Source organism: Schistocerca nitens, chromosome 6 (genome assembly GCF_023898315.1).
Source record: "Schistocerca nitens isolate TAMUIC-IGC-003100 chromosome 6, iqSchNite1.1, whole genome shotgun sequence".
Taxonomy (NCBI): domain Eukaryota; kingdom Metazoa; phylum Arthropoda; class Insecta; order Orthoptera; family Acrididae; genus Schistocerca; species Schistocerca nitens.
Window position 1 is genome coordinate 122,592,483 of NC_064619.1, and position 22,407 is coordinate 122,614,889.

Here is a 22,407-nt window from a genome sequence, read left to right on the forward strand (position 1 = left end):
AACACTGCATTCTAATCAAAAACCAACAGTTGCTACGCTGCAGTCACCACCCAGTATGCCTGCAATGAAACTAATTTTGCACTATCCAGCTCGAGCTGTCCTGACATTCCATGCAGCCACAAACTGCCTGACAACAGTTGGACTGACCGAACTGGGCCATACTCCTGGTCTCTACCACCCTGAGCACCCTCCACTGCTTTGCCGGACAACAGTCACCTATTGTGGCAGCTAAGATTGTTGACAGCTAGCGATGACCCAGACTCTGTGCATAAACAAAAGTCGCGCCAACCGAGTGCACTGCCTGCTTCCACACCCGTAACGACACTATTGCTGGATTCACACCAGATTTGAGCAGGATGCACAATGCTGCAGACGACCCTGAAGCTACCTGACATAGGCATACTATGCCACTCATCATCAACAAGACGCCTCTGCAACACAACAACACAGCACCGACTTAGCGGTTCAATGGACTGATGTTCCCGAACTATTAGTCCGTGACAAGCACCTGCATACATATTTCCTTGTTGATACCAGCACTGATGCGAGCATTCTACTGCCTGCTCTTGCATCTGCTATACTGTTACTGTTGCCACTGTAACTGGACGTGGCCAATGACACTGTGATCGCAGTTGCGGGAACTACACACATCACCTCGGCATAGCTAAGCGAGTACCTTGGACATTCTTAGTGGCAGAGATAGTGGGACCAGTCCTGGGAACCAACTTTTTCTGGCACTACCACCTACTGCTGGATTTAAATCACACCCTCCTCATACAACAGGACAGCCAGCAGTTGATCTGTGGTGTGGTCAGTGATACACTACCTATCGGCACTACAATGCCATTGGTCACGCTGCCACCGCTCGATGCACCACTCACCCTGAAGCTACAAAGTGAAGCACTTTGCAACCAGCTATGCTTAAAGGCAGCTGAGTTAATAACCAGCATCAAAACCGATATGCGAATTAGTGAACACAGGGTTGTCGTAGCGAGATTTAATATTGTAATCCCCAAATCCTCGGGGAAAAAAATCGAAAAATATACCTATTCAAAAAAGCAGATAAAAATTCACTTGACGTCTTCTTGAGAGACGATCTCCACTCATTCCAAATTAATAATATAAGTGTAGACCAGATGTGGCTTGAATTTAAAGAAATAGTATCGGCAGCAATTGAGAGGTTTATACCAAATAAACTAACAGACGACGGAGCTGATCCTCCTTGGTACACAAAACGGGTTAGAACACTGTTGCAGAAACAACGAAAAAAACATGCCAAACTTAAACAGACGTAAAATCCCCAAGATTGGCGAACTTTTACAGAAGCTCGAAACTTAGCGCGGAGTTCAATGCGAGATGCCTTTAACAGTTTCCACAATGAAACTTTGTCTTGAAACCTGGCAGAAAATCCAAAGAGATCCTGGTCGTATGTGAAGTAAGTTAGTGGCAAGAAACAATCAACGCCTTCTCTGTGTGATATCAATGGAGATACTATTGAAGACAGTGCTGCCTAAGCATATTTATTAAACACAGCCTTCCAAAATGCCTTCACAAAAGAAAACGAAGTAAATATTCCAGAATTTGAGTTGAGAACAGCTGCCAACATGAGTAACGTAGAAGTAAATATCCTCGGAGTAGTGAAGCAACTCAAATCACTTAATAAAAGCAAGTCTTCTGGTCCAGACTGCATACTAATTAGGTTACTTTCGGAGTATGCTGATGCATTAGCTCCATACTTAACAACCATATACAACCGTTCGCTCCACAAAAGATCCGTACCCAAAGACTGGAAAGATGCACAGATCACACCAATATTCAAGAAAGGTAGTAGGAGTAATCCACTAAATTACAGGCCCATATGGTTAACGTCGATATGCAGCAGGATTTTAGAACATATATTGTGTTCGAACATTATAAATTACCTCGAAGGAAACAGTCTATTGACACACAGTCAACATGGGTTTAGAAAACATCGTTCCTGCGAAACACAACTAGCTCTTTATTCACATGAAGTGCTGAGTACTACTGACAAGGGATTCCAGATCGATTCTGTATTCCTGGATTTCCGGAAGGCATTTGACACTGTACCACGCAAGCAGCTCGTAGTAAAATTGTGTGCTTATGGGATATCGTCTCAGTTATGTGACTGGATTTGCGATTTCCTGTCGAAGAGGTCACAGTTCGTAGTAATTACTGGAAAGTCATAGAGTAAAACAGAAGTGATTTCAGGCGTTCCCCATGGTAGCGTTTAGGCCCTTTGCTGTTCCTTATCTATATAAACAATTTGGGAGAGAATCTGAGCTGCCATCTTTGGTTGTTTGCAGATGACGCTGTTGTTTATCGGCTAATAAAGTCATCAGAAGATCAAAACAAACTGCAAAATGATTTAGAAAAAATATCTGAATGGTGCGAGAAGTGGCAGTTGACCCTAAATAACGAAAAGTGTGAGGTCATCCACATGAGTGCTAAAAGGAACTCATTAAAATTCAGTTACATGATAAATCAGTCCAATCTAAAAGACGTAAATTCAACTAAATACCTAGGAATTACACTTATGAACAACTTAAATTGGAAAGAACACATAGAAAATGTTGTGGGGAAGGCTAACGAAAGGCTGCGTTTTATTGGCAGGACACTTAGAAAATGTAACAGACCTACTAAGGAGACTGCCTACACTACGATTGTCCATCCTTTTTTAGAATACTGCTGCGCTGTGTGGGATCCTTACCAGGTAGGACTGACAGAGTAAACCGAAAAAGTTCAAAGAAAGGCAGCACGTTTTGTATTATCGTGAAATATGGGAGAGAGTGTCACAGAAATGATACAGGATTTGGGCTGGAAAACATTAAAATAAAGGCGTTTTTCGTTGCGATGGAATCTTCTCTAGGAAATACCAATCACCAACTTTCTCCTCTGAACGCGAAAATATTTTGTTGACACCAACCTACATAGGGCAGAATGATAACCATGACAAAATAAGGGAAATCAGAGCTTGTATGGAAAGATACGGGTATTCATTCTTTCCGTGCCCTATACAAGATTGGAATAATACGAGTAGAGAATTGTGAAGGTGGTTCGATGAACCCTCTGCCAGGCACTTAAATGTGATTTGCAGAGTATCCATGTAGATGTAGATGTAGGGTACTCATCATTACATCATGACAACAAGGTCATATGCCTCACCAATAAACAACTATGGAGACGAACCATGGACAGCACCCATCACTACATGCAGCTCAATAGCATCTCGATGACCTCCATCATCTCGATATGGATTACCACCATCGTGCCACTAATATGGCAACGTCTCGGGTTAATAAAGCATTACAACCCCCACTCAAGTATGCTCCTGAGAAAATGCCATGTGACACTAACAGTGATGGTGAATCATGTTGCACCCTGCTTCCTGGATTCAGTCCATGCTCACCTATTAGACCACATACAATCTGTGCCATGTGGGAAGGTACAGTCCACCACATTACAACTACACCAGGTCCCCTTGTCCATTGCCGCCCCGTCATCTAGCTCCCCACAAACTTAAAGTGGTTAAAGCAGCATAGTCAGGCCATCAGACAGTGCTTGGGCCTCCCCAATTTAACGAATTCCTACGAAGAACAGTACTTGGCACCTATGCAGTGACTACCACCACCTCAATGTACATACAGTCGACAACTAACCCATTCGAACTTGCACGATTTTTCCCACATCTTGGCCAGTACAAAACTTTTCAATGTCATTGATTGCAAAACAGCATACCTGCAAATTCCAATGGCAGACAAAGATGCATTAAAAGCTGCAGTAATCATGCCACTCGATCTCTCTGAGTTCGTCTACATGTGGTATGGACTAAAATATCCAGCACAGACATTGCAAAGATTTATTGATAGTGTACTGTTCAATTTGCCTTTTTGTTACACCTGTTCAGATGACGTCATAATCTTTTCACAAAATCAGCAAAATCGCAACAATCACCTGCATATTATCCTTGATAAGCTCACCTTTCACAGGTTGTGATAAATGATGACAAGGGCCAACTTCGGCAATTCCTTGTGAACTTTGTCGTACACCACATTAACGTGGCTGGGATGCATCCTGCTGCTGAGAAAACTGATGAGATACACCTCCTCCCACCTCCCATCAACTATCAAGAGCTGCATAGGTTTGTGGGAATCATAAATTTCTACAGGAAACAATTGCCACATGCCACTGAGAATTTGCTACCACTTACCCCAGCATTGAGCAGCAAGAATACATCTGGTAAAGGACACCTCAATTGAACAATACAGATTCCAGTGGCCTTCAACAAAATAAAATAACACTTGCTACACGCCATGACCCCCACCCATTCATCATCCGATGCACATCTAATTATCGTGTCTGATGCTAGTGATCCCACGATCGGAGCTGCTTTACAGCAAGAGATCAATGGAATCACTCAACCACTTAGGTTTTTCTCATGCAAACTTACTGACACCCAGAAAAAAATGGTCCACATTTGACCACAAACTATTAGCTACATATGAAGCAGTTCATCACATTCAGGATGAAGCTGAGGGGAGACCACTTACCAGATACAGAGGCTACCACCCATGGCAGATGCATTCCACAACTTGTCAGCGGATTCTGCAGCCAGCAGATTCTGCCACCTGGATTTCATAGCACAATTCATTATTGACATGTGATATGTTATATGTGCCAATAATACTGAGGTGGACTATCTTTCCTTTATTGCAGCTACCTCCACCCAGTTGGATGTTGATAGAATCACGTATGCACAAGCAGGAGATGCCGATCTCCACAGCTCGTTTAACAAACCAGACACCGTACTCCAACTGCAACAACGCATGCTACCCAGCATGACCAAATAAGTTTTGTGTGACATTTCAAATGGACTGGTCTGACCATTAATTCCAGTCACACGACAACTTTTGACCTTCTCCACAACCTTGCACATTTGAGCAGGTGCCCTACCATACACCTCATACTCTGGTCCAACATTAAAAAGTATTGTGCCATGTGGACCAGGACTTGCATTCCATGCCAGCAAGAAAAAAGTGGCTGCACACAGTCCCCCTTTGGTAAATTTCTGATTCTAAAGGGGCAGTTCCAGCACATCCACATTGACATTGTAAGACCACTCCCCAAATTGCATGGCTACAGTTGCAGTCTATCAAAGATAGATCGCATGACATGATGGGTGGAGGCCATGCCCATTTCCGAAATATCAGCAGAGACATTAGCAGAAACTTTTGTCTACAGCTCGATTGCGAGATTTGGCTGCCTGGGTAACTTCATGATGGACCACAGTCGGCAGTTTGAATCCCAACTGTTCAATGACTTGTGTCACCTATGTGAATTCAAATGGTCCTAGACACATCGCTCACCAAAATACTATATGGTGACCAACTCACTCTACCTGCTGACTTCGAAGTGTATGAAATGATCCTCACAGACCAAGACTTACCTTCATTAGTTGCACGCATGTACACACATATACATCCATATGCCACCACCTTCTCATCACATGACAACAAATTTTTATTCGTACAGACCTGGCCATGTGTTTCACGTGATGCTATGTACAGGCACAGTGAATACTGCCCTATCACCACCATTTACAGAACTATGTCAAATGTTGAAAGTGATACAAACACTTTTGACATCAAAATTGCTGGAAAAGAAGCAACACTGTCAGTGAACCAACTTAAATTGGCATGGACTTTAGCAGACCTGTCACAACAGACACTTCCTGCCCAATAGCCTCCTATGCACCCTTTAGTCAATTTCCAAATGCATGTGAATCTCCATGATTTTCTGCCTTGTGACATATCCATCATGTGAAGCAATACTGACCTCTTGATTACCGCTACCTACATGGATAGGCGGTTGGGTGCAAGCACTGTCACACACATTTTCATACACACCACTCCTGTTCCACCGGAAGTTGACACGGCAGGACTCACCTCCCATTTTCTCAGCAGATAATACACTCAACATCACTGCCTTGGCTTACACTGCCACCTGCCCGCAACGCCTCCTGCGGAAGCAACAATGCTAGGCAACACTGCCAACATGTCTCCCAACAATTGAATATGTTACTGAGACTACTTCCTTATCTGCTAATGCTGTCAGCAGCAACCCATTAGTCGCACACTGCAGTCGCTTTGCCCCCCCCCCCCCCCCCCCCACTCTCACCAAAGCACCTTGCTGACTACAGTGTGTCATCCATCATGTACGTCATCACATCACTTAAGAATGTCCTACCACAGCTTCTCCTCATGTGCTCTGCACTACAGGATGAAGAGGGTCTCTGTAGCAGCATAACATCTCTGACTCTGTAAATGAGGGATGCTGCCCCGCAAGGCAGTGGGAGTTAGCATGCTCTGTATGCTTGTAATGCTTACATGTGTATGTATCTGTGCTTACTAATAAATAGTGTGGAAAACGGTATATCTATGCTATGTCAATATTCTGTTATTAGATCACCCATAGCCCATTTCCCACAATTTCCTTACAGCATCCACCTGCTCTGCACAAATGTTTATGGCTCTTGATTGTTTGGGCATGTCTGGTACCTTATGGAACTAAAAAAAAAAAAGAACATAAAATAAATTTGAGGAGTATTTGTATGAAAATACCAACATTGTTTCTGTAACACATTAAACAACTGAAAGAAGTCCATATGGAGGTTCTATCCACAATGGACTCCAAGAGAACCATAAAACACCTCACAGAAGAACAATGACAATAGACTGCATACAAATCATGTGTTAATACACACTGAACCACCAAAGAAACTGGTATAGGCATGTGTATTCAAATACAGAGACATGTAAACAGGCAGAATATGGTGCAATGGTCAGCAATGCCTATATAAGACAACAAGCATCTGGCACAGTTGTTAGATCGGTTACTGCTGCTACAACAGCAGGTTATCAAGATTTAAGTGAATTTGAACATGGTGTTATAGCTGGCGCATGGGTGATGAGACACAGCTTCTCCAATGATGAAGTGGGGATTTTCCTGTATGACCATTTCACGAGGGTAGCATGAATATCAGGAATCCAGTAAAACATCAAATCTCTGACATTGTTGTGGCCAGAAAAACATTCTGCAAGAACGGAACCAACAACGACTGAAGAGAATGTTTCAATGTGACAGAAGTGCAACCCTGTTCAGGAAGATTTCCTTACCCCCATCCCCCCCCCCCCCCCCGCCGCCCTTTCCCACCCTGGACAGCCCTGCAGGATTCATAGTGTCAGTCCCCTCCAGCACTACTTCAGACATTAGTCAAGTCCATGCCACAGTGTGTTGCAGCGCTTCTGCATGCTCGCGGGGACGCTAGACGATACGAGGGCAGTTCAATAAGTAATGCAACACATTTTTTTTCTGAAACAGGGGTTGTTTTATTCAGCATTGAAATACACCAGGTTATTCCCCAATCTTTTAGCTACACAACACTATTTTTCAACGTAATCTCCATTCAATGCTACAGCCTTACGCCACCTTGAAATGAGGGCCTGTATGACTGCACGGTACCATTCCACTGGTCGATGTCGGAGCCAACGTCGTACTGCATCAATAACTTCTTCATCATCCGCGTAGTGCGTCCCATGGATTGCGTCCTTCATTGGGCCAAACATATGGAAATCCGACGGTGCGAGATCGGGGCTGTAGGGTGCATGAGGAAGAACAGTTCACTGAAGTTTTGTGAGCTCCTCTCGGGTGCGAAGACTTGTGTGAGGTCTTGCGTTGTCATGAAGAAGGAGAAGTTGGTTCTGATTTTTGTGCCTACGAACACGCTGAAGTCGTTTCTTCAATTTCTGAAGAGTAGCACAATACACTTCAGAGTTGATCGTTTGACCATGGCGAAGGACATCGAACAACCCCTTCGGCGTCCCAGAAGACTGTAACCATGACTTTACCGGCTGAGGGTATGGCTTTAAACTTTTTCTTGGTAGGGGAGTGGGTGTGGCGCCACTCCATTGATTGCCGTTTTGTTTCAGGTTCGAAGTGATGAACCCATGTTTCATCGCCTGTAACAATCTTTGACAAGAAATTGTCACCCTCAGCCACATGACGAGCAAGCAATTCCGCACAGATGGTTCTCCTTTGCTCTTTATGGTGTTCGGTTAGACAACGAGGGACCCAGCGGGAACAAACCTTTGAATATTCCAACTGGTGAACAATTGTGACAGCACTACCAACAGAGATGTCAAGTTGAGCACTGAGTTGTTTGATGGTGATCCGTCGATCATCTCGAACGAGTGTGTTCGCACGCTCCGCCATTGCAGGAGTCACAGCTGTGCACGGCCGGCCCGCACGCGGGAGATCAGACAGTCTTGCTTGACCTTGCGGCGATGATGACACACGCTTTGCCCAACGACTCACCGTGCTTTTGTCCACTGCCAGATCACCGTAGACATTCTGCAGGCGCCTATGAATATCTGAGATGCCCTGGTTTTCCGCCAAAAGAAACTCGATCACTGCCCGTTGTTTGCAATGCACATCCGTTACAGACGCCATTTTAACAGCTCCGTACAGGGCTGCCACCTGTCGGAAGTCAATGAAACTATACGAGACGAAGCGGAAATGTTTGAAAATATTCCACAAGAAATTTCCGCTTTTTTCAACCAAAATTGGCTGAGAAAAAAAATGTGTTGCATTACTTATTGAACTGCCCTCGTATTAGGCAGGTGTACCAGTTTCTTTGGCTCCTCAGTGAATATTGTCCACATGGATAAATGGAAATGCTAAGAATTATGTAATATTTCTGTTGTGTGGTGTGGTCTCTGGCAATTGCTACGCTTCTGTACAGACGTAATATTAAAAATACTTTCCAGTCATTTTAAAATATACGTTGCCTCCACAAACACAAAGCTAGCTAATGCCCTAGAAGTGTCACAGCCCTTCCTAACACCAAATTAAAAGACCACCTTCAACAAATTCTGACAGAAAATCCATTTCATTCACTATGAAAGATCTTTGACTGCTCTCTAAATAAATAGAGTTTTTCTTTTTGAAGGTATCTGCGTCTAGTGGTCAGCACAGATGGCTGTCATGTGGAGGACCCAGTTTGACTACTGGAACTGTCACGAATTTTTCCTTTGTGGAAGGACTGCTTGGGGTGGACTAAGCCTTGTGATGCCAACTCAGAACTGCCTGAATGAGGAGTGGTGGGTCTACAGTCTGAAAAGTTGGCAAAACATACCACATCCATATGACGTCGCAAGGCAGAGGAGGACACGGCAGTCGGTCTACATCACCTGGGCAATGATGGACTGCACGAGGAGCTTGATATTTGAGTTTAGTTCAGTTAAGTAAAATGTAACAAATTTAAGTTTCTTACAACAGGTGGGTTCCTCTCTTCTCATTCTGGGAGGTTTGAGTGACCAGGTCCTCCTTTCTGACCTTCCACAACCTCTTCGATTTTCCACCCTCCACAAGAAAATAGAAGTTCTAAAAGGTAAGAAGTTTGTGTCACCTGTAAATGTGCCTATTGGCAGTACTGGAATTTCATCTCCCAAAAGTCTGGCCAGCCATTCCGTTTCTTTGTAATTGTATATCTTCCTTTTGAAACTATTATTATTATTATTACAATACAAAATGCTATTGGGTTTATTCTAGTGGTATTTATGGAACAGTGCAGCAGTGGTACATTAAGCAAAATGTATAAGTGCATGAAATATTTTGGTCATCAACACAGAAGGTTTCTAGATGAGCAGTTAGAGACAGAACTGGAATGAAAGCATCAGGAAGTACCACTGGGAGATAACATTTCTTAGACCTCAGCAGTCCATGAAACATGATTTGAATGGTTCAAAAGCAAGCAAAAGATTAAAACATTTCTACAAATAAAGATTGGCAAAGTGCATCATGTTACCTTGCTGTGGTCAGCACCCATATTACCTGGCCTATTTAATGCTGATCATTATGCATACAACAATGAAAGATGAATGTTCCCTCTCTAATCCTGAAAAATTAATCATCTTGTACAATAAGAAATTTTATAAAAAGAGCTCACCAATGCCGCATTCTTATTCCATGCACCTGCTGCCTCTCACTCCCAGCTGTCAGCGACAGTCCTGCAAATCTTCCTACCGCTCCCTACCTTCTTCCCCTTTGCCCTTTGAATAACACCTCACCTCAGTCAAGCTGCAGGGCAGCTACAATGTAATTAGTCAACACAATATAGTCAGTCAGGATGATCTTACAGGTGTGTGTGTGTGTGTGTGTGTGTGTGTGTGTGTATATAAAAAGACCGTACTAAATATACTAAGTATAGGATATAAAGCACTGAAGTTCACCTTTATTTCTATCTTAGAGAATGACGACATGTCAATTATGCCAACTCCTTCTCTGCATGCCAAATATTCTTCACGCATAAAGTCAAAGAACTTTGGTTTGTAGAAGCTTCCTCGAGGCATTTCGGGTAAATGATCACCACCTGAGAAAGGTAACAAACACCACAATAAATTACAAGATATAAACAAGGGCGTCAGTAACATATATCCAAAATTAGCACAAGGAGAGTTACAAAAATGTATCCTGATAGATATCTTATTACTATTTATGCTACTTACGCTTGTATGTTGAATCAAAGTAAAGTGGTCTTTCATAACCCATGCGTGTTCCAAATACAGCACCTCTGCTTTCTAGTTCACTGTACAATGGTGAACAGCGCAGTTTTCTTGCGTATTTGTACTCTGACTGATGAGGGTAAAGAATACTGTAGTGCCTGCAACATCCAGTTTATGACTCATACACCAAAACAAGGACAAACCACTGCACAGTCAAGTTTTCATCTATTAAACAAGATAACATACAGGGTGTCCCACGAGGAATGGTCAATATTCAGGGATATGACAGTAACAACCATCTGGAGCAAAAAAGTCTAGTAAACATGGGCTCTGCAATGCATACCTTACGAACTATGAGCACTTTCTCACTTTCACCATTTTGAAACAAATATCCTCTGCTACTGCTACAAGCTCTTTGCTTTCTATATCCCGAGAGGTGGTAGTATGGACCAAAACAATAAAAAAGTGTCCAGTAAACAGGGCCCCTAAAGCACATACCTTAAGAACTATGAGCACTTGGTCATTGTCTCTACAGTGAAACACATCCCTTCCACTGAGCAAGTGCTCATAGCTCTTAAGGTATACATTCTAGAGACGATATTTACTAGTCAATTTTTTCCTTGTTTTCATCCATACTACCTCCTCCAAAAAATAGGGAAGGAAAAAAGAGCTTGCGGTAGAACAGATTTTTTCTTCACATTATTGAAGATGAGGAAGTGCTCATAATTCTTAGGTTATGCACTTCAGAGCCCATGTTTAGTGGACTCTTTTGCTTCAGATGATCATTCCTGTCATATTCCTAAATATTGACTATTTCTCCTGAGACGTTCTGTATATTGGAAAATAAGTCCTCAATATCAAATTTGCAGAACTTAGAGCCAACAACAATCCTTTGCCTATTGTTCATTTAAAGCACTGTAACATAGTCAACTCTACGTAGTACTGTCATTGAGGCATTATGGATACTGTGATTTTGTCAAAAGCAAACATTCAGTTGCAATTATTGAACAATCAGATCTTTTTGTGTGGGTGAAATAAATAACTTTCACCTACATTCGCATGAACACTGTGATCAGTGATCATAATGCAATAGTAAAGAAAAATGGCCTCCGATACACAAATGGGATAAAAAATCAGCAGCAAATGATGTATGTTCTGTGTGATAAGTAAGAAGTAGATTGAATAGAGCTCTGTCTCTTAAGTGTTCAACACTGATGTTAGTTTGCAGCAGTCTTCTGTCTGCCTTCCTCTTCATTTCCATGTACGTAGTGCATCACAGATCATTCAAAATATGCTGCATGTATGATATCCTTCATTGTTCCCGGTGATTCTTTCCCTCAATAGCTCCAATGAATGTAATTGTGTCACAAAATGTGTCCTATGAGTTTGCCTCTTCTTATTTGGAAGCATCTCTATGGAGATCCAGTTTCCTGTACTCTTCTTAGCACCTCTTCATTGGTCTCTCCAGCTGATCATCTTCGTCCATCTGTAGCACCAAATTTCCAGGGCTTCTAGCTATCTTCTCTCTTTTTTTCCTATTGTCCACGTTTCACACATGTAAAGGACCACAACACAAACAAATGCTTTAATAACCCATTTCCTTATTTCCAGACTGGTGTTCTTGCTGGTGAGTTAGTTCTTCCTCAGATTAAATGCAATTTTATCCTGCTGTATTCTGCTTGGAATTTCTTTCTGGCTTCAACCATTCTCTGTGATCATGCTCCCCAAAGACATAGATTCCTCTATCATTTCTAATTCTTCTCTTCCAATTCTTATTCTTAAAGGTTGACTCTCTTCTTCAACACTGCATACCATACTTTATTCTATAATATGCTTATTCTCATACCATACTGACTGCAGAACATCCTTTCCATTGTACTGAGGACCTTCTCTAGATCTCCTTTCATCTCTGTGATTGTAGCTATATCATCTGTGTAATGTAGCATGTCTATCTTCTGCTCATTAATTTTGATTCCCACTTCAGAAGTTTCAAAAATTTGGTCTACAGCTTCCTGGACAAAAGCAGTGAATGTAAGAGAAGAATGAACACATCCTTGTCTCAGAGCTTTTCTAATTTTTGCTTGTTGTCCTTGATGAAAATTCCTAATCACAGCCTCTTCTTTCTTATAGAAGTTGTGTGTCACCTGCATATTTTTGTATTTTAAACTTGCTTTCTTCAACACTCTGAATACCTCTCATCAAATAACATTTATCAAATGCCATTTCTACAAAGGCAATATTAGTTGGTTTATTTCTCTTTATTTGCTTTTCAATAAGAAGCTTTTGTGCCAGAATCACTTCTCTTGTTCCTAATCCCCTCCTGAATCCAAACTGATCTTCACTCTGTATATCCACCACCTTGTCTTCACTTCTCCTCACAATTATCTTCATAGATATTTTGATGCATGTGATATTATGCTAAAGCTAGAATAATATAACTTGTGTATTAAACATGGAGACGAAATGTGAATAGTTAACCACATTCTAGGAAAATATGTTCCTTGTTGTTTCTATGGGTATATAAGCAATATCAAGAAAATTCTTAAGATACTGTGCTTGCTACACGATAGATGCAATGCAGAAAGTAACACCATTGATAGGCAGCTGTTAACAGAAACAAACTCAAATGTGTGAAGCCTTTGATTCAATAGCAAAATACCATCATGTGATTCTAACCGAAACCTAAGTAAATTTAATTTTTTCTGGTTTCTGTCACAGTTGCATTCAAAAATTTTTATTTGTGGAGACTAGTTTCAGACTACAATGTCCAAGGACAATGCAGTCTGAAAATAGTCAACACAAATAAAAATTTTAAAAATTTTGAATGTGTGTGTGTGTGTGTGAATTACTAAGGGACCAAAATGCTGAGGCCATCAGTTCCTAGACATACACACTACTTAAAATAACTCATGGTAAGAAAAACACACACATGCATGCCGGAGGGAGGACTCGAACCTCCGGCGGGAGGGGCCGTGCAATCCGTGACATGGTGCCTCAAACTGTGCGGCCACTCAGCATGGCATTTTTTTTAATGCAGCTGTGACAGAAACTGAAATGGCAAAATTTAGTAATCCAAGTTCCTGGTTCTCACTCTTACATTATGATAAAACTCTATGTAAAAAAACGTAAGTAATTCTACATGAAACGTATTCACAATTTCGAATATGGACTACCATCAGCTGCATAATGGAAAGATGACAATTAAAATTTGTGCCAGACTAGGACTCAAAGCCAGATTTCCCACTTATTGTGAGTGGTTACCTTACCATTTGCCTATTTGAGCAAGACTTACAGTCGACTCAAACTTCCATATGCTGTCAACCATGTGTCCACAACCTGTATTTGTACAACCATTATGTATGTTCCTTTACAGGGGAGGCATTTTACTGGAAAGTTGTTCGCCTGGTGTCGGCAGATAAAAACGATATTGCAGTGCCTGTGTTATTCTGAATTATGATGCAAAGTTCATGTATTTCATAATGGGTGTAGTCACCGCAGTGTCTGTTCCTTAGACATGCATGCATTTACAAATAAGTTCATAAAACTTTGTCAGCATGACCATTAGAATTTATCAAATCTATTAAAAACTGCAGTAAAATTTGACATAATTAACTATAAAATTTGAGTTTTTTCTAAACATGAAGTTTAAAATGTAAAAGCTCATTCATTTTTTCATAAATTAAATAATTTCTAGTGTTTCATACACTTGTAAGTATGGTTTGTATGCTGTGGAAAATTCATCGAAGAATCTCTCTTACTTATGAAGAAAAGTGTACCTTTAGCAACAAATGCAGCCAATGGTAAGTGAAAAAATGATGAAATTTCACATGTAAAAAAAATTATTTGGTTATGTTTTTGAGCTTCCACTGCTAAGAGTGTGAATCCTGAATTCTTCCTGTTCATGCTTACAAAGTTTTATGAGTTTATACGTAAAAGTATAGACAGTGGAAATTAAAATGTCCTGTGGTGCCTCTCCTGCTCCAAGTCAGCCTGTTTGATGACACTCTATCTCACTTACATAATTTTGATCACATGTTAAGGCCATCAGTACTACATACATTAGTGTCCAGGCACTTGTTGGCCAGACAAGGACAAAAACAAATACCCGCAAAATGAAAGTTGAAATGTTCATTCACAAAGAAAATAAAAAAAAAAGGTCAGTATACAATTGCTGTACCGCCACAAAGACAATGGACCCAGCAGTAAGTACATGCTGCATTGAACAACAGCTGTAATTTCTAAAACTCAACATGGTCACAAGACTTAGTGAAATTACAGTAAATTTCATACAAAAATTTCGAGATAATTTCAAAAGCTATAATTCTGATGGCTCCAGGCCAAGAAAATGTAAATAAAAAATAAATATCTAAATTTATTGTACAGCCTTTCAGTAGAGAACTGTTCTCTGTTATTGGAAAAGGGCACAGGTCACACTCTCTAAAGAAAAAGCAGAAGGTCTGGTCCTGGCTCAGATATCTATGTTTCTAGGTACAGCACAGGGCACAATTACTTTTTTTTTTAAACATTGATCAAATGGTGCCCTAAGTAAAACTATTCACAAAAAATATCATTTGAACCATGAACAAAGATTAATCTGGTGGATTTGGTGTTTCTAAACTTTTAAACATCCTTTGCTCCAGTACCATGCTGACACTGTTGTTGTTGTGGTCTTCAGTCCTGAGACTGGTTTGATGCAGCTCTCCAGGCTACTCTATCCTGTGCAAGCTGCTTCATCTCCCAGTACGTACTGCAGCCTACATCCTTCTGAATCTGCTTAGTGTATTCATCTCTTGGTCTCCCTCTACAATTTTGACCCTCCACGCTGACCTCCAATACTAAATTGGTGATCCCTTGATGCCTCAGAATATGTCCTACCAACCGATCCCTTCTTCTAGTCAAGATGTGCCACAAACACCTCTTCTCCCCAATTCTATTCAATACATCCTCATTAGTTATGTGATCTACCCATCTAATCTTCAGCATTCTTCTGTAGCACCACACTTCGAAAGCTTCTATTCTCTTCTTGTCCAAACTATTTATCGTCCATGTTTCACTTCCATACATGGCTACACTCCATACAAATACTTTCAGAAACATCTTCCTGACACTTAAATCTATACTCGATGTTAACAAATTTCTCTTCTTCAGAAACACTTTCCTTGCCATTGCCAGTCTACATGTCTGCCCATGATATAATTTTCATGACCTAGTTGTCAGAAAGTCCCAGAAAGAAATCATAACTTACTACATACTGGGACTTTAAATGTGTTAATTTCTCTGCACTTGCAACTGAGGTGCATGAAATAGTTTGGGGGACATCTTCTGTTCTATTCTTGGACATAAACTAAAAACTTCATGGACTTACTATCAATGTTACTCAATTTTATGACAAATATGCCCCCCAAAGAGCAGAAAAGTAAGAAGGAACTCTGCGCCTTGACTAACTGAAGATGATATCTGGTTTACGGGGCATTCAGCTGAGTGGCTACCAGTACCCATACAAATTCCCAATCTTTTTGATGTCCAGTTTCGCCACTTCCCTAAATGATGATGAAATGATGAGGACAACACAAACACCCAGTCCCTGGGTGGAGAAAAGTCCCAACCCAGCTGGGAATCAAACCCGGCCCCCATGTTCTAGAGGCAACAGCACTAGCCGCTAAACCACGTGCTGCGGACATTAATTGAAGAGCTAAAACATCTCATGAAACTCAGAAACACTGCAAATTGGGCATACGGACTATGTCCCAGGCCCGAAAATCATATCGCATAGCAGCAATAGTGGAACAGAGTCAGTCAAGCTGTGAGAAATGGAAAACTCAGGCATACCCATGCATTAACTGACAACAGAAACAGACAAGTTGTCCTATGGAAAAACCTATGTGGTCTTGGTACAGCAAAGTAAAAGCTACAGCTGATCCCATAGTACCAGCCAAAGATCTGAAATGGTAGTCCACATTACCTACAACTACACCTGGACCACAAATAAAACAGAGACTCAATGGTTACTCAGTGGGAGTAAACAAGTGCAGATGCAAAAAATTCTATCTAAAGCATATTACTTGTACATAGCGTCAAAAAAGTCATCATGTGTATCAGATCAGCATCTACTGCACATCACAGTCCAAATGATTAAGCCCACTATAATAGATATTTTCAATCACTCCTCAAACACAAGTGTTTTCTCTGAGGCCTGGAAACAAGGACTATATAAATCATTACCTAAAAAGGATGTTGCCACAGCACCCTTAGAGTATCAACCTGTTTGTATTCTTCCTGCACTGTCCAAGACCTTAAAATATGTAGTCCTTGACCAGCTAGCACATTACCTAACTACAAACAACCTATTAGACAAATAACAATCAGGCTTCTATAAAGATCACAGTATAACATCTGCCATAACAAAGGTAACAGATACCCTGAAGCTTGCCATGACTACACAAGAGGCAATTATTGCGTGCTTATTAGACTTCAGCAAAGTCTTTGGCACTGTTGACTTTGACATTTTACTTGCCAAATTTAGCAGCCTAAATTTCTTGCCAAGTGCAGTGCAATTGTTTCACTCATACCTGATGTCTCACCAGCAGTGCATCATGTCTGGCACTATAAAGTTACTCTGGACGCAGGTTGTATCAGGCATCCCTCAGGGTTTGGTACTAGGTCCTATACTCTTTTCATTGTATGTAAATGATGTGAGATAATTTTTATACTACTGCAAATACCACATTACACTGATGATCTCCAGTTGTATCTAAGAGCAAAACCAATAAACCTGAAGCCAACAAACAAGAATCCCAGTATCAACATGTGCGCACTATCACAATTGGCGCAAAATATAGCATTAAAGCTCAACCCATCCAAAACCTATGCAGTACTCGTTGGTCATTCTAGGACCATTAGCCAGAAATATTGGGAATCCCTACAATCTTTAACCCTAAATGGGTCACATATCAACTTCTCTAACATCTAAAAGTAATAACAGATGAAAATATAATATGGAATGAGTACATAACTGTGATACGCAAGAAGGCATCAGCATCTCTCCATGCCCTACAAAAATATAAAAAGCTCTTCCATCTTGACCTGAAAAAGAAACTTGTGAAAATGCTTATACCTCCAATTATTGATTACAGTGATATTATCCTGCAAGGCGTTTCTTGGTAAACCTCATGATGCCTAGAACTGGTTATGAACGCCTGTGATGTTCAACCCTTTGACCACATTTCACGATTATATACACAACAAGACTTGCTACGTGCAGACAAGTGCACAGATTTCTATATCCTCTGTCTTCTCTACTGTCTCATCAATGGACACTGCCCCTCATATCTCTCCTTGGCCTTAATGCTCTTGCCTGAACAACATGGCAGAAACACCCACTCCCATCAGAGCAAAATCTTTTCTGTCTCACTCCATCTTTCAGCCACTTTCTCGAAGTTTTTGCAGCAGTAGGAACAGGACTCTGGAATAACCTCCCACTTTATGTAAGAGAACTGAATAATGTATCTAATAAAGTAAGGACTACCACTGTTCCTGTATGCACCTGTTGCCCTTGTACATTCCCCATTCCAAGCTGATCTACCTCAGTTCCCAGTATTCTTAGCTGATGCAGTCTCCTTAAATTTCCTGTCCCCAGAACTTGCTAGATCAGAAAACATCTATTTTGTACATTTACAAACTATTTTTATATCTGACAGTATCATTATTGCTATTCTTACCATTATTATTATTATTATTATTATTTCTTTCCTTTCTCAGACGTTATGTCTGGTTAAAAATGGAAAGTGACGCGGACCTTGATCAAGCGTGACTTCCTCTTAACTGTACGATATATGTTACATTGCATTTAGGAACTTTTGGGTAATTGAACATGTATCAATAATTACAGATTTCTGTAGTTGTATATATACGTTTGGATGTAGCTGTATTGCGTTGATGTACTGGTGGATATTGTGTGGTATGACTCCTGTAGTTGATAGTGTAATTGCTATAATGTCAACTTTATCCTGATGCCACATGTCCTTAACTTCCTCAGCCAGATGGATGTATTTTTCAATTTTTTCTCCTGTTTTCTTTTGTATATTTGTTGTATTGGGTATGGATATTTCAATTAGTTGTGTTAATTTCTTCTTTTTATTGGTGAGTATGATGTCAGGTTTGTTATGTGGTGTTGTTTTATCTGTTATAATGGTTCTGTTCCAGTATAATTTGTATTCATCATTCTCCAGTACATTTTGTGGTGGATACTTGTATGTGGGAATGTGTTGTTTTATTAGTTTATGTTGTATGTTGTTATTATTATTACTACTACTACTATTATCACTATTAATGGCAGCAGCTGTAGTATTATAAGTACTGCCAGTATTAACTTAATCAGCCCATAGTTCATATTATTTACTCAGACTGTCATTTCAGACACTCAAATAATTTTAATACTATTTGTCATATTAAAATTGTTGTGTCTTAAGAACTATGATGTAAAAAAAGTACTGTAGGTGTGAAATCCTGGCCCGATGAATGAGAGGCCTGTTGGTCATTATATAAACAAACATAAGTTTAAAAGTTTGCCCCACTATGCATCTGAAGACGACATTGCTAAAAAAAACGTTACAGGAGATAAAATAGTAATATAAGAGAAGGCTTATTTTTTTATTGTTTACAAGGTCTTTCTTAGTGGAATATTTGCTTCTGCAAATACTTAACTTTTTTTTCTGAAGTACTCTTTGCTTGTTGTCTTCTTTTGGTTCTATTTAAGCTTTCAGAAAATGGTTGTTTCTTTGAGAAGCAGCAGCATTTTATCACTGCTAAACAGAGTGCTTCTCAGATTTAAGATGTTTCTCAACATTATCTGTGTTTTCACATCCAGTTCAATAATTAAAATATATGCAAAACATTGATTTCAAATTTGTAGCATATTAGCCCTGATTACCATAATGCTGAGCCCTTCCATGGGCCATGTGACCTGTAGTTGACAACACTACAGACAGAATCAAAAAGGTACTTATAGTCATAATAGAATAAAAAATAGCTCTATTTGTGCTTTACATGAAGACTCTCAGTGTGACTGGTGTAGTTGTTGTTGTTGTGGTCTTCAGTCCTGAGACTGGTTTGATGCAGCTCTCCATGCTACTCTATCCTGTGCAAGCTTCTTCATCTCCCAGTGCCTACTGCAACCTACATCCTTCTGAATCTGCTTAGTGTATTGATCTCTTGGTCTCCCTCTACGATTTTTACCCTCCACGCTGCCCTCCAATGCTAAATTTGTGATCCCTTGATGCCTCAAAACATGTCCTACCAACCGATCCCTCCTTCTAGTCAAGTTGTGCCACAAACTTCTCTTCTCCCCAATTCTATTCAATACCTCCTCATTAGTTACGTGATCTACCCACCTTATCTTCAGCATTCTTCTGTAGCACCACATTTCGAAAGCTTCTATTCTCTTCTTGTCCAAACTAGTTGTTGTCCATGTTTCACTTCCATACATGGCTACACTCCATACAAATACTTTCAGAAACGACTTCCTGACATTTAAATCTATACTCGACGTTAACAAATTTCTCTTCTTCAGAAACGATTTCCTTGCCATTGCCAGTCTACATTTTATATCCTCTCTACTTCGACCATCATCAGTTATTTTACTCCCTAAATAGCAAAACTCCTTTACTACTTTAAGTGTCTAATTCCCTCAGCATCACCCGATTTAATTTGACTACATTCCATTATCCTCGTTTTGCTTTTGTTGATGTTCATCTTATATCCTCCTTTCAAGACACTGTCCATTCCGTTAAACTGCTCTTCCAAGTCCTTTGCTGTCTCTGACAGAATTACAATGTCATCGGCGAACCTCAAAGTTTTTACTTCTTCTCCATGAATTTTAATACCTACACCAAATTTTTCTTTTGTTTCCTTTACAGCTTGCTCAATATACAGATTGAATAACATCGGGGAGAGGCTACAACCCTGTCTCACTCCTTTCCCAACCACTGCTTCCCTTTCATGCCCCTCGACTCTTATAACTGCCACCTGGTTTCTGTACAAATTGTAAATAGCCTTTCGCTCCCTGTATTTTACCCCTGCCACCTTCAGAATTTGAAAGAGAGTATTCCAGTTAACATTGTCAAAAGCTTTCTCTAAGTCTACAAATGCTAGAAACGTAGGTTTGCCTTTTCTTAATCTTTCTTCTAAGATAAGTCGTAAGGTTAGTATTGCCTCACGTGTTCCAACATTTCTATGGAATCCAAACTGATCTTCCCCGAGGTCCGCTTCTACCAGTTTTTCCATTCGTCTGTAAAGAATTCGCATTAGTATTTTGCAGCTGTGACTTATTAAACTGATAGTTCGGTAATTTTCACATCTGTCAACACCTGCTTACTTTGGGATTGGAATTATTATATTCTTCTTGAAGTCTGAGGGTATTTTGCCTGTATCATACATCTTGCTCACCAGATGGTAGAGTTTTGTCATGACTGGCTCTCCCAAGGCCATCAGTAGTACTAATGGAATGTTGTCTACTCCCGGGGGCCTTGTTTCGACTCAGGTCTTTCAGTGCTCTGTCAAACTCTTCACGCAGTATCTTATCTCCCATTTCGTCTTCATCTACATACTCTTCCATTTCCATAATATTGTCCTCAAGTACATCGCCCTTGTATAAACCCTCTATATACTCCTTCCACCTTTCTGCCTTCCCTTCTTTGCTTAGAACTGGGTTGCCATCTGAGCTCTTAATATTCATACAAGTGGTTCTCTTCTCTCCAAAGGTCTCTAATTTTCCTGTAGGCAGTATCTATCTTACCCCTAGTGAGACAAGCCTCTACATCCTTACATTTGTCCTCTAGCCATCCCTGCTTAGCCATTTTGCACTTCCTGTCAATCTCATTTTTGAGACGTTTGTATTCCTTTTTGCCTGCTTCATTTACTGCATTTTTATATTTTCTCCTTTCATCAATTAAATTCAATATTTCTTCTGTTACCCAAGGATTTCTATTAGCCCTTGTCTTATTACCTACTTGATCCTCTGCTGCCTTCACTACTTCATCCCTCAGAGCTACCCATTCTTCTTCTACTGTATTTCTTTCCCCCATTCCTGTCAATTCTTCCCTTATGGTCTCCCTGAAACTCTCTACAACCTCTGGTTCTTTCAGTTTATCCAGGTCCCATCTCCTTAAATTCCCACCTTTTTGCAGTTTCTTCAGTTTCAAACTGCAGTTCATAAACAATAGATTGTGGTCAGAGTCCACATCTGCCCCTGGAAATGTCTTACAATTTAAAACCTGGTTCCTAAATCTCTGTCTTACCATTATATAATCTATCTGATACCTTTTAGTATCTCCAGGATTCTTCCAGGTATACGACCTTCTTTTATGATTCTTGAACCAAGTGTTAGCTATGATTAAGTTATGCTCTGTGCAAAATTCTACAAGGCGGCTTCCTCTTTCATTTCTTCCCCCCAATCCATATTCACCTACTATGTTTCCTTCTCTCCCTTTTCCTACTGACGAATTCCAGTCACCCATGACTATTAAATTTTCGTCTCCCTTCACTACCTGAATAATTTCTTTTATCTCGTCATACATTTCATCAATTTCTTCATCATCTGCAGAGCTAGTTGGCATATAAACTTGTACTACTGTAGTAGGCATGGGCTTTGTGTCTATCTTGGCCACAATAATGCGTTCACTATGCTGTTTGTAGTAGCTAACCCGCACTCCTATTTTTTTGTTCATTATTAAACCTACTTCTGCATTACCCCTATTTGATTTTGTATTTACAACCCTGTATTCACCTGACCAAAAGTCTTGTTCCTCCTGCCACCGAACTTCACTAATTC

The 22,407-nt window shown here is 40.4% G+C and overlaps 1 protein-coding gene across 5 annotated transcripts in view; it reads right to left on the reverse strand.

Annotated features, from left to right (window-relative positions):
• LOC126263136 (pyruvate dehydrogenase phosphatase regulatory subunit, mitochondrial-like) overlaps positions 1 to 22,407 on the reverse strand; it is a 175,994-nt gene that overhangs the window by 63,459 nt on the left and 90,128 nt on the right. For all 5 annotated transcript variants that reach the window (XR_007546847.1, XM_049960162.1, XM_049960160.1 and 2 more), the window contains exons 10-11: positions 10,584 to 10,738; positions 10,308 to 10,447 (exon numbers count right to left, since the gene is read on the reverse strand). Coding sequence is in view for 4 of the 5 variants with exons in the window: in XM_049960162.1 (XP_049816119.1) it covers positions 10,308 to 10,447; positions 10,584 to 10,738 (295 nt within the window). In the remaining variant the exon portion in view is untranslated. The remainder of the gene's footprint in view (positions 1 to 10,307; positions 10,448 to 10,583; positions 10,739 to 22,407) is intronic.